Here is a 12,136-nt window from a genome sequence, read left to right as displayed (position 1 = left end):
CCGATGGGACTCGGTGCCAGGGCCCAGTTTCCCGTGGGACACAGCAGAGGAGCGTGGGGGTCTGGACTGCATCCATACACTCACTCACCCCCCCCCCCCCCCCCCCGCCTTTGAACTGTGTGTGAGAGGACAGCCATTAGCGGGGTTAGAGCCTCTCACTGCGAGTGGTTGTGTTTGTGTGTGTGTCAGTGGGGAAAGAGACAAATGGCCAAATTCACTCATCACATCAGCCGCCCCCTGTGGGGAGTACTGACAGCAGGAGACCAGAGTGGGACGGAGCGGAGGAACAGGGCTCTGGTTCCCCCCCCACCCTTCCCTCTGGCCTTCTCACCCTCCCTCCCATCCTCCCATCCTGTATGTGCCCCTCTCACACCCTCCCTACCGCCCTAGCTACCCTCTCCTCCTCCACGATCCATAGACAGCCTCTTATCTCGATGGAGGAGGAAGTGGATGGGAGGGGGGCCTCTGGCCACTTTGACCCAATTAGACCGGCTAATTAAGAGGGTCTGTGGCCCGCGGGTCAGAGCTCAAACACACCAACAGATACTGAGGCCGACGACACCACTTTGCTTTAGCAATATATCTGATACCGATACTCCGGTGGAGGATAAAAGTAATGTGGCAGTACTCGTTTCTTCGAGCATCCATAGTGGAAAAAGTTAAAAAAATATGTAACCGCCAGCATCATCATTTAATGTTATTTTTTTTATTGCTCTTGCTTTTACTATCCGGACTGGCAAAGAGAAGCGTCACAGCTACAGCAAATGAATTGCAGCAGTAAATATCATCCATTTAACAGCTGTTTGGCACCGGGCACATGTGCATGCAGATGTCCGTGTATTGAGTGTTCCTCCGCTGTGTCACGATCCAGATGTCGGAACCAGCTCTGGCACTCTAATCAGCTGCTTCAAAGCTCTGTTAAAAAAAAGGAATATTTGAAGGACGCTGTCTGACAACCCGGGGGACTAACCTTCCCCCATGACATCACTCCCCGTAGCCTCCAGCCAGCGCCGAGGGATGCGCAGCACATTTTTTATGTTGCAAGGAAAACAGTGTAAAAAAAAAAGAAGGTATCAGGCCGCGGCGTCCAATGAAGGAACGCTGTTAAACCAGGCTTGTGAAACACTCTGCTCATACTGGAATATTTTTCCCCACTGTACATCACGGATTGTAAATTTAAGTTGGCTCCTCGCAACGCTAGCTTGTGATTTCTCACAGGAAAGACGCCAAGGAGTTGTGCGGTAAACGTCCCCTTACGTGTGAGAGTGTGCGAGTGTGTGTTTTCAGGGCATGTTCAATCTAAAAGACAAGTTACTACACAGTCTTTGTGTTTCCAAATTGCCCCTTTCCTCACTTCACCATTGTTCGGACCCGGCTGACAGACGCCCTGTCAACACCCTGAAATAAGAATCCACTCATTAGACCCTCGCGCACTTCCTCATGTTCCCCAAAGCTACTTTACCTACATCCGACCCAACTGGATCCTTTCTGTCAGCTGCTTCTCTTTGTCTGACATATTTGTTTATTGCTTGCTTATCTCTCTATAGTTCCTGGGCAGAGGCAAGACAAACACGACCTGGAGGAAGGAAGGAGTACCCATCAAAAAAAAAGACCCTCTTCAACAGCCCATTATCCTTTTCATCCCCAAAAAGCAAGACACAAACAGGAAGGCAGGATCATCCCGAGTCCGGGAGCCATATAGCCAACAACAGATCAGTGGAGTGGAACACTGACGCCTGATCCCGGGTCTGCTGCTGACAAAAGGAGCAGAAGGGAAATGCTCCGATGGCTTCACAAGTGAACAGAGCAGCGCAAAACAAAGCTCGGCCTTTTCAAGAGGGTTCATACAGCATCTTCAGTTTCTCAACCTCTCAAACCTCCAATCTAATGAGACTGTAACCGGGTCTGATCGGTTGGATCAGAAGTCACAAAGAAAGTATTTGTGTGGTCATTGTCCTGAAGCACAATTAGAGTTAAATATAAAAATCCCCAAAGGTCAAACCTCCCCAAAACCACATGAATCCACTTTCTGCCTGCGTGTCAAACAAGAGGCTTACCTTTCGTGTCGAAGTCGATGGTGTGACAATCCGTTTGGTTGTGGCTCCACGGACAGTAGAACACAGATCCTCCTTCTGTCACATTGACCTGCCTCGTGCTGGCCTTGGGAGCTCCTATCACCACGCTGGCACTGCGAGGGAAGAGAGACACAAAGAGAACACGTGCTGTGAATCAAACATTACAACACAAACCCGGCTGCTTATAAAACCTGAGCCTCTTTCAGAAACCATTGCTCAGCTTCGTTAGTTTCTTAGCCTGGCCTCAATTAAAACATGCTTTCCACTCAACAGCTTCAAACATGATGCAGTTTGCACATTCTCCTGCTCAGCGAGCTTCATTGGGACTCAGAAGCAGAACATTAAAACCCTTTTTTGTACATAATCTCAAACAATGAACTGTTCCTCTGACATGTTGTGCACGGTTTATTCACAGACACACTCAGTGCAGTGCAGTCGGACACACATGGAGGCCCTGTGGGGCAGATTCAATAGGAAAACAAGAAAGCAGCCGGGCTAAGTGGAGTCACACTCTTGTTTCTACAGCTGTCACACTCAACATCCACGTCCTTGGAGCTATTCTGTTACAGCTACAGGAAGAGCAACCAACCATTTCAGCAGACACGTGAACCAGTGAGGTTACAGGTGCGTTTCAAGACTAAAAAACAAAGATGTACTTCCCAGATGAAAGAGTGGAAGGCAGACAGCGATTATACGTTGATGTTGGGTATGGTTAAAAATCCCCCAGTGGATAATTTGACCGGAGCAGATTTTTTTTGCCATTACTTCATTCTGGAACCACTTGACCAGACAAGCATCGCAGATACAGTCGCTGGCACTGATGTGGGTAAAGGAGGCACGGAACCACTGGGACCAGACATCGTCTAGGGGCCTCCAGGACAGGAAGAGCACACCCTTTCCTGTCCCAGATCTTCCAATGGGGCATGAAAGTTTACATTTCGGCTAGTTAGCATCCCGCCCCCGAGGGTGATGACTCAGCGGTGTACAGATGAAGATGAACGAGCCACCATGAGTCCAACAGCTAAAACCGTGTGATATTCCAATACCTCGTAATCCACAACAGTTAATCCCACTGAACCAATCTATTGCCTCGTATGACAAGACATCATGACATGGCTTGTGGAAATAAAATGTTACAACAATGGCCCCGGGTGTGTTGGTGGTCAGGAGAAAGTTCTCACATCATCGCAGCATCCACGGTTTGTAAACCACACATCTGTGGGAGGACAAGGGCCCCAGAGAAGAAGGTATTAGTTTAATATTACCCCGTCACCGTGGCCTCAATACCTCAGGAGAGATACAGTCTGAGGCCAATTCCAAATGTGGAACAGAAACTCCTGGTTTGTGTTGGAAGGGAGGAAGAGAAACAAACCGGTCTCACTTGGAAAGCAAGAGACAGTGTCCCCCCCCCCCCCCTTTTATTTCTGACCACATGTGCAGACGCATGCAGGAACATCCCAGCGGAGCAGCCGAGCTCCACCTGTGTGATAATCTAAATCGCAGAGCGGCTTCCTTCAGCTCTAGATCTTCTTCTTCTTTCTTTCTATCCCTGAACGTTCACGCACAAACATCCAAGCAGACGATGACTACTCAACAAATCAACAGACCACACTCTTAAAACGCTCGTCACCTAAAAGCCCACGATATAAAACATTGGAAGATGAATTTGCGAAATCTGATTCAGCTGATGTTTCCATGGTGAAATTTAAAAAATCATCTGAGGACAAACGCACATTTACGCAATAAACAGCTTGTTCACAATAACAAGGCCGGGGAAACTGGAGGCCGCAGCATCTTTTGTTTAATCTGATCTGAACCGAGGCCAGACAGAGTCGGCCATGGCGGCTTCTCAAAAAAGAAGAAACACAGGAAATAACCAAACGAGCGGATCGCGCTTTAATCAGCGGCTCCGCGGTCGAGACAGATTTTCACTACCTTGCACAGACACATGCAGATGTGGGGAGACACGGTCACACACAAACGTGCGTTGATAGCGATCTGAAAGTGCTGTGAATGTGGAGGAATTAGCATTTAATGGGTCTCTATCTGGTGAGGATCAGTCGAGTTCTAGCTGGCATTCCCCCCCCACCCTTTCTCCTTATCTGCCGGCCAAGCACTGGAAAGGTAGAAGCTTTGGTATCATTAGCATTTAATGAAGCTCTAACCGCAGTCGACTGACTGCTGCATAACAAATTCCTTTGTAAAAGTAAGGCCTCCGGGGCTGGGTATGCAAATATATGCAATTAGAAGGGGGTGAGAAATACTCAGCTGTTGAGCTGAAGGACAGACGTGCTGGTCGGGTCGAGAACCAAGTGGGTCTCCAGACAAAAGGCTGTTGATGGTGGGAGTGAAATCAGCACCATGGCAGGTTTGATAGGGATCACGGCGGGGATAAGGAAAGCCTTGCTGACAGATGTAGCTCGATGTGTATATGGAAAGGAATGGAAAGCACTTCTGATTCTCTCAGACACACCAATACTCCAGCGCTGCTCATGGGAATGTTTTGGCTACGGGAGAATCATACAAATCTCTTCTGAACGACTACATACATTTGAAAAAGCATCGATCCTGCTACTTAGAGTTTGGAAACGCTGCCTCGTCCAATTTCAGATTGAAATCTCTGGGACTGAATGGGGCATAAACTGAGATTGTTGACAACGATTCCATATCTCTGGTCACGACGTAGCCTTTGCTCATTCGTCAGGCTCCTATCACATGACCCCACGACCCACAACTGGCATTAGCCTCGGCCACCAGTGTAGAACATAGTGTGGACACTCAATTACAAGCATCGCTGAGCCTGTTGTCTTTGCTTAACAGCTGTTGTACTGGTAACATTCAGCATTTTCCAGTGTACACCCCCGCTTGTCCAGTGTACGTGAGGGGTCACGTGATGTGTGTTTTTCGGGCGTGTTTGAGAATTGTTTTAGTTTGAAAACACCAGTTTCCATGAAACACATAGCGGCTGTGGCCTGACACTTTCCTAAATAGTTCACAGCCAAAAACACTGAAATGTTTTTGGCTGCTTGGGCTTGGTTGTCATGTTGCAATGGACAAATAGCAAAAGCATTACCCAAGACACTTGAGCAATATCCTCACATGGGGGGGGGGGGGGGGGGGTGTGGCTCGAGAAGCATTAGTGGCTTCACCATGTCTCGCACGGTCGACCCCACCAGCTGCCGTTCAGCAGCCACTAATGACCTGCACCACCCGGCTCACAATTAAACATTAATTAAGCTCCAGTAAGTGACTGGGGCTGCGAGTGAGGAATGTGTACACAACAGTGGAGGACTGGTTTTTTTTCTTCTACTTCTTATTTGAAGCTCAAGCAATCAAGAGGAGGAAATCCCTCAGCGCACCATAATTGCCAGACTCTAACCATATTTTATGTGGACTTGAGAAATCAGGGCCGATGCAGAGCCCTGGAACTTGCTGATGTGACGCTATGTTGAGTGGCCAAGGCTAATACGGTTTATGATGAGGTTACAGGAGGGGGCAAATTCTTCTGTTGCCCCCTCCTGTTCATACCCACACACACACACACACAAACACACACACACACCACTCCCTCGACGCCCCCATTCCACATTTAATAGTCTTCCACCCAGCTGCAAATGCTGATGTCACTTGAACACTATTATAAATGTTTCACGCTAGAAAGAGAGAGGGGGGGGGGGGGGCTGCCAGTGCCGGCTCCAGTCACCATCTGCAGTCGTAAACACGGCTCAGGGAACGATACGGCACAGGCGCACAGGGAAAACGGCTCGGGGGGGAAAAATCCCAGAGTAGTGGCCGTCAATCCTCCGCTACACCTGAGTACAACATGCACGCTGCCCCACGGAGTTCACACGGAGCTATCAACACATGCTCAAACGCTGAAGTGGTTCCATATCAGTGAAAGGAAAACTCGGATGCAGGGTTAGGGTTAGGGTTAGGGTTAGGCCACAGGCGGCTCTTGACCTTCACCGCTCTCCTTCCTGCAGAGGAGAGAGAGGATGCCGGCATAAAGTGAAATACACACCCCCCCCCCCCCACCCCACCCCCCCGCGGTTTGACTCTGAGGAATCACTTAAGCGACAAAATTATATGACACCTGGAATCGCCGAGAGTGGAAATGTGGAGCTGAACTGGTGATTTGACATGTTCAGCAAATTAATGGACGGCTTGAAGCTGCAGGATGACATCATCATCCAACAGCGGCAATATTGACTTTACAAAGCCTGCGTGGGCACTTAGAGTGAGATCAGCTGAAAGGGCCGACATGAGAAGTGCAAGTGGTATGTGATGACTTGTTCTAGACCACATGGAGCCACAGCGACAGTCGCATGTCCTCCCAGAGCCAAGGCCAGACAGGAGCTGTTTGAGTCCGGACGGCTGCCATATGGACACTCATCTGCTCTCTCACACACACACACACACACACACACACACACACACACACACACACACGCTGGGGTTCTCTGTGCTGCTGTCCAGGACACTGAAGATGATGAGAGTAGCAGTGCCTGCTGGGATGGCGTGTGCTGACTACAGACGGTCGACTGTGCTGAGCTGAAGCCACATTTTCAGATGGTTACTGTATGATCTGTATATCTGGCTCCTCGGGCCTGGAGCAAGTCACTTATCTTAGAACAATTTATAGATTTGAATTCCCACAGGCCACCGTCTGTTTTAAAAGGAGATCTGAATCAGCATAAATAAGGCATCGAATCTAATATAAATCTACATTTCCTTAGTGTCTAGTGTTAGAGCAACAGGTGGCTTTCAAAATAAAAGTGCTGCCAGCCTGGTTCGCCAAATACTGTTGTTTTATCGTCACACAGTTTGGAGGTGAAGATTTTACATGACTCTGCAGCGGGGGTTCAGAGTTTGGTAAATGAATTAGAAAGTCAAGACCCCTGTGGATTCTGCACTCCTTGTTTTTCCAGCCTCTCAGCAAGTAGCCGTCCTTTTATAAGTGCATTATATCATCGTATGTTTTACAGCTAATGTGTGAAAACCAGCAGCGGCTTTGTCAAAAACCAACCAGCCGTGTCGTGTCACTAAGAAAATAGAGTAGGCATCCTCCTGCTGCTGCTGGAGAATGACTTGTTTCCATGTGTGTTCTCATACAGAGCTTCTCCCCCACCCCCCCACACCCCCCCCCAGCCTCCCTAAAGTCCTCCTGCAGGGAGTTTAACTGCCGCTGTTTCACACCTCGCTCCACAATGCCCACGTCAGGGGGTCCGTACCTCTCACCTCCGTACAGAGAGGCCGTTGTATTAAATGCGCCGGTGGGGGGTTGACGCAGCTGTTGAGACGCTCTGTCTGTGCACCCAGAATCCCCGGCCGCACCCACACATGCATGCATGCATACAAACACACATTCATGGAGGTCACATCTTATTTCCATCTCACATATGAGAAGTGATGCAAATTTGAATCTCAGCCAGCAGTGCGCCACTGGACCATGGCGTCATATACGCTTACTGGTGTATAAAGAAAAGCCTTTATCAAGTTACCGTGGATGTGAGTCACTTTCTGACCCGGGGTTAAAGCAAACCAGGCCTTCTGGCAGTCATAGATTAAATCTAGCAGAGTCTGAGTCAGGACGACCCTGACCGATCGGCCACTCCATTCCAAAGTAGACATGACGTCCTGCGGGCATTCCCAACCCAGTACTGCACTGGTGTGACAGCAGGGTTCACAAGCCCTTTAAAACACACTGTCACCATCCACACTGACGTCTTCTTCAGGCAAAACCCACACAGGCTCTTTATTTAAAACCAGTGACAGCTAGACAGGCACTCCATGTTTGAGACAGACGCAGTGAAGCCATTCTAAGTTTATCCTCACTGACCTTTACAGCAACAGACACGAATGTTCCCAACCTACTGGCTTCTCTGAACCTTCAGGGCGGCACACAGAGTATGACAACATAAAATTGAAGCTGTCAATAAATTACGATATAAATAAATCTTAATTGTAGTTCCTCAGATTTAAAAACAGTCAACAATTGCTGCCATCAAACAAAGATCCCTGTTGTCTGCAGGCAAATACAAGAACCTGGATGAAGCAACACTCGTCCAGATATCCAAGCTGCACTTTCCAGCTCGAGCACTTCAGGGGTCTGATCTTAGTAAAAGGACACCAATGAAAACAATAAGAGAAATGAGACTGATCAAATATGGAGAGGGACCTCGCTGTTGACACAGAGTGAACACGGCTGGTTTAGTGGCCAGAGGAGACCCCAGGTCCAATGTCAATATTAGTTCAACCCTAACCCTGTTGGAGAGGGTAAACTTCAGGAGAGTGACCTACATGGACCGGCTGACCCCAGCATGTGTTCCTCATGGCCCAACCATCCGTACCAGGAACATATGACTCTCTCCATCAGACCATCCTCCATTATTTCACATTGATGTAGATAGAAAAGTCAATGGGTGATTAAATGTAAGTTATAACAAAATACAGGGGGAGGAGCTTTGAATCATATTTCATAACAACATAACCGCCCTTCACTTTTCAGGCGCTGCCTCATCTTCTCATCCTCACCAGGCGAGGTCTGTTATTATTTACAGCCCCCGACCTTTGACCCTGTCTATCTCATTGTGATCCACTCCCTCATCCCTGCCTGGCACCGGAGGAAAGTCAAAGCAGAGTCAGTCAGTGTTTTTGGTTATGAAGCGTTTGAAGGGAGACGGGGCTCTGCCCTGAACGCAGGGGAGGGTGTGAGTGACTGTTGACTTTACGCAGCTCATCATCTCTCAATGTGGAATAACACACACACACACACACACACCAGAGGGGACCATATATCCTCTTGCCCTTCCTGTGAGCTTCTGACAGGGGCCGTCACGCGGTTCACAGACACTATCCTGGGGCGTTCTTCCACGGTGGGCCGTCTGCCAGTGTCCAAACTTAATTTCATTACACCGGGCCGAAGGGCATGACAGACCCACACATACAAACTCAGTTGTCAAAGAGATGAATGTCGAAGCGAGAGAGAGGGGGCCTTTGTGTTTGCAGGCAGAGCCATGTATGGATGAGGGGAAATATTCTCCTCCCTTGTCTCTACATCTATATCTACCATCAGTCTCATTTCTGTCAAACAACACTGCGGTCTAACCTGTGATCTAGACAACAGTGTTTTAACTCATGGGGTCGGAGCCGAGCTCATAGCAAATCATAAACTCCCTCAAACTGACTTCACCCTGGGATTCCAGCTTCTCCCCGTGCATGTCTCCAAAGCGTGGGTCGTGATGATGTGACGGCAAAACCCGCAGATAACAGAAACTCACCTCAGGACTCCACCCATAGGCTTTCTAAGAAGCTGTGGATGAAAAGTGTCACGTACGTGCAGTGTGCAAGATAGAGCCATGATTCACCTTCTCAAAGCTGCTCTCTCGTACTCTGTTTTGTTTAACACATGACTTCTGAACACATATCATCCACGGGGGAAATTACAGGGCGGGAAGCTACATTTAGACGCTGTTCCTACTCTGCACATTCAAACCATTGTCTCATCTCCTCCTGTGTAAGTGTAGAAAAGTTCCCATTATGTCATTAGCAAGATGAGGTCCACTCCGCCTCATGCTTAATGGGACAAAGAGAGATGATGGGGGGGGGGGTGGGGGTGGTCGAGGAATTAAAAAGCTCTGCAGAATGACATCAGCACGGGAGGAAGTGAGGAGGGGGATGCTGGAGAGAAAAGTGGGGTCCACGCACACGAGCCTCACATACTAAATCATACCGCTCTCTCCTGAAAGGCCCAGCTTCTCAGGCAAGAGACATGAAGAGCAATGGCTGCAGGCTTTTAAAGAGACAGTGGGGGCCAGGGGGAAGAGAGGGGGGGAAATCTCCCCATGTCTGAGAGGCTGTCGTCCAGGGAAGCAGGGAGGAGAAGCAGGGGGAAACCAGAGCTGCTGCTGGCGGCCCACTCGGCACAAAGCCCTTTCTCAGGGCCCAGCATGCCGGCTGGTTAAACGGTGGGCCCAGACACCGTTAGAGCAGACGGGGTCTCAGCCAGGAAGTCTGATCGTGTCTGAGAGGAACCTTGACTGCGGCCGCAGAACCTTTTCTTAATGATTATTACGATTACAGGGTTGGGTCCACAGCCCACCAGTCTACACAAATGCAAATCTGTCAGGGACTGGGTTAACCCATGCCTGGCTCTCTTTTCCCACTGTATCCCAGTTCGAACAAAGACAACATGCTCCCAGGACAGTCAACATGTCCCACACTATTATGTTCTCCTCAGACGGCCGGGGTATTAGACCCTGACCACAGGCATGTCACGCATGATGTAAAGTCCAAAAACTGACTGGTGCCAAAATCTCTTGAGGAAGAATGCTTGGGCTTGTAGCAGCACACTGAGTGTTACAGGGATCCCAGCTCCACTGGGCCAGAAACCATCACAATCAGCAGTGACTTCTCATTCCAGTAAGATGTGACTGCTGTGGGTTCCAGTCAAGGGGCGAGCGAGGGGAAGATTAAGAGGTCAGAATTATGTCGTTTTCGAAAATTGGATTAGGATTTGAGAGGCGATTCCAAAAGCAAAGTTCCTCCTTTACCCTGATGAAACAGACACTCTTGTCTATTGGCATTACCCCGGCTTTCATGTAGGAGTCATTCAGAACACAAATGCAATTTCCTCAATATATCCAATTACAGTGGGTTACACTCCCTGTGCGCTGTGCGTAAAGAATGCGTCCAAAAGGCAGAGTAAACACTCAAGACCCTGATTTACTGTCCGAGAGAAAAGACCATCTCGTCCTTTTCCTATTGGAAAGTTGCTCTGTAACTTTAACAGGGAGGATTTGTGGATGTTCTGATATAAACCAATGGAAAGTTTCACATTCATGTACAACCGGGTCCGAGGAGCCCAGATGGATTCATAAACAAATGTCTTCTGTTGGAGCTCGATGCCGAAACACTCCTCTTACCACGAACCTTTACATTAGCTGTGCGTAAAAGAAACTCACCTGGAGGAATTGGCCAAATAAAAGTCCACGGCATATCCGAAGTAGCTCCCCGGAGCTCCGCTGTAAACAGCTGGATTCTCCACGTCCAAGTTGAACGCGTCGCAGGCGGAGAGGGTGAGCGAGAGCCCGACGATACACAGCAGCGAGCGGGAGAGACGAGCCGCCATCCTCGGCGTCTTTGCGCAAAACCGTTCCAATCCCATTTCTGCGAATAAATTAATCCACTAAAAGTTTGTTTTGTGAAACAAAAAAAAATTAGGAGGGGGGGGAACGGTCCCAGTGTCCGCGCTCTGGAGTTCCACAGATCAGACCTGAGAACAGTGGTGGAGTGTGACTACAATCTGCATCCCTGTGACTCTGGCCCAGTGTCTCATTAACGCTCCGTCAGCTCCTCTGTGAGTCCTCGCTGTGCCTCTGGCTCCGTGCGTCTCTCAGGGCGCACGCCTCCTCCGCTCCCCTCATCGGGATACACGGAGCAGGGAGTTCCCACAGCCGTGACAGAGTTTGGGGAGAGGAGGAGCCTGTGATTCCCTGAAAGGAAGAAAAAAACTTTGCAGAGGGGCTCTTCTCATCCACTATCTCAGACTGTGTGTTTAGCAACGAGGGTGAAACACATTTGCAGTTTTGATTTCCAAGGCTTTCTTATCTGCACCACTGAGATTATTAACCAAAGGAAAACATTGGAATCCATAACCCTTCTTTTGGTTTTATCTCCCAGTTATCTTGACCCTCCCTCTGAGAATGAGTGGTGTCAGGAGATGACGGAAAGTTCAATGAACCTCCACATGTCCAACCAATAGTTTAAAGGCCTCTGCTGTCCATGGTTTGATAATCGTGTGGATCTCTCTCCCTTGAGGTTCCATTCACTGATAAGTCAGGAATTCAAACTGTGGTGAAGCGCTGTCTGTCCTTTGTGGGCCACTGATAGCACCAACACTTTGTGTTTAATAACTAGAAAGGCAGCAGAGCACATTCCCTAAGAAGTTAAATTCAAAACAGGCTGCACCAAATTTCACACACTCATCAGTTTCCCTAAATGTGCCAGATTCTTCTCATCAAGATTCCACCAACGATTCCCTCGGGAAATGTTGAAAAACG

The 12,136-nt window shown here is 48.9% G+C and overlaps 1 protein-coding gene across 1 annotated transcript; it reads right to left on the bottom strand.

Moving 5' to 3' along the window:
• Positions 1-2,057: 2,057 nt before the first annotated feature.
• Positions 2,058-11,482, bottom strand: LOC128436374 (integrin alpha-5-like; the record flags this gene model as incomplete). The annotated part of the gene is made up of 2 exons (XM_053418140.1): positions 11,039-11,482; positions 2,058-2,188 (listed from the first exon to the last, which is right to left on the bottom strand). Coding segments are annotated over exons 1-2 (334 nt in total), but the record flags the coding sequence as incomplete, so codon positions are not given.
• Positions 11,483-12,136: the final 654 nt, after the last annotated feature.

The sequence above is a fragment of the Pleuronectes platessa genome, unplaced genomic scaffold, assembly GCF_947347685.1.
Source record: "Pleuronectes platessa unplaced genomic scaffold, fPlePla1.1 scaffold_327, whole genome shotgun sequence".
NCBI classification, from domain to species: Eukaryota; Metazoa; Chordata; class Actinopteri; order Pleuronectiformes; family Pleuronectidae; genus Pleuronectes; species Pleuronectes platessa.
This window is presented reverse-complemented; position numbering and strand designations above follow the sequence as displayed.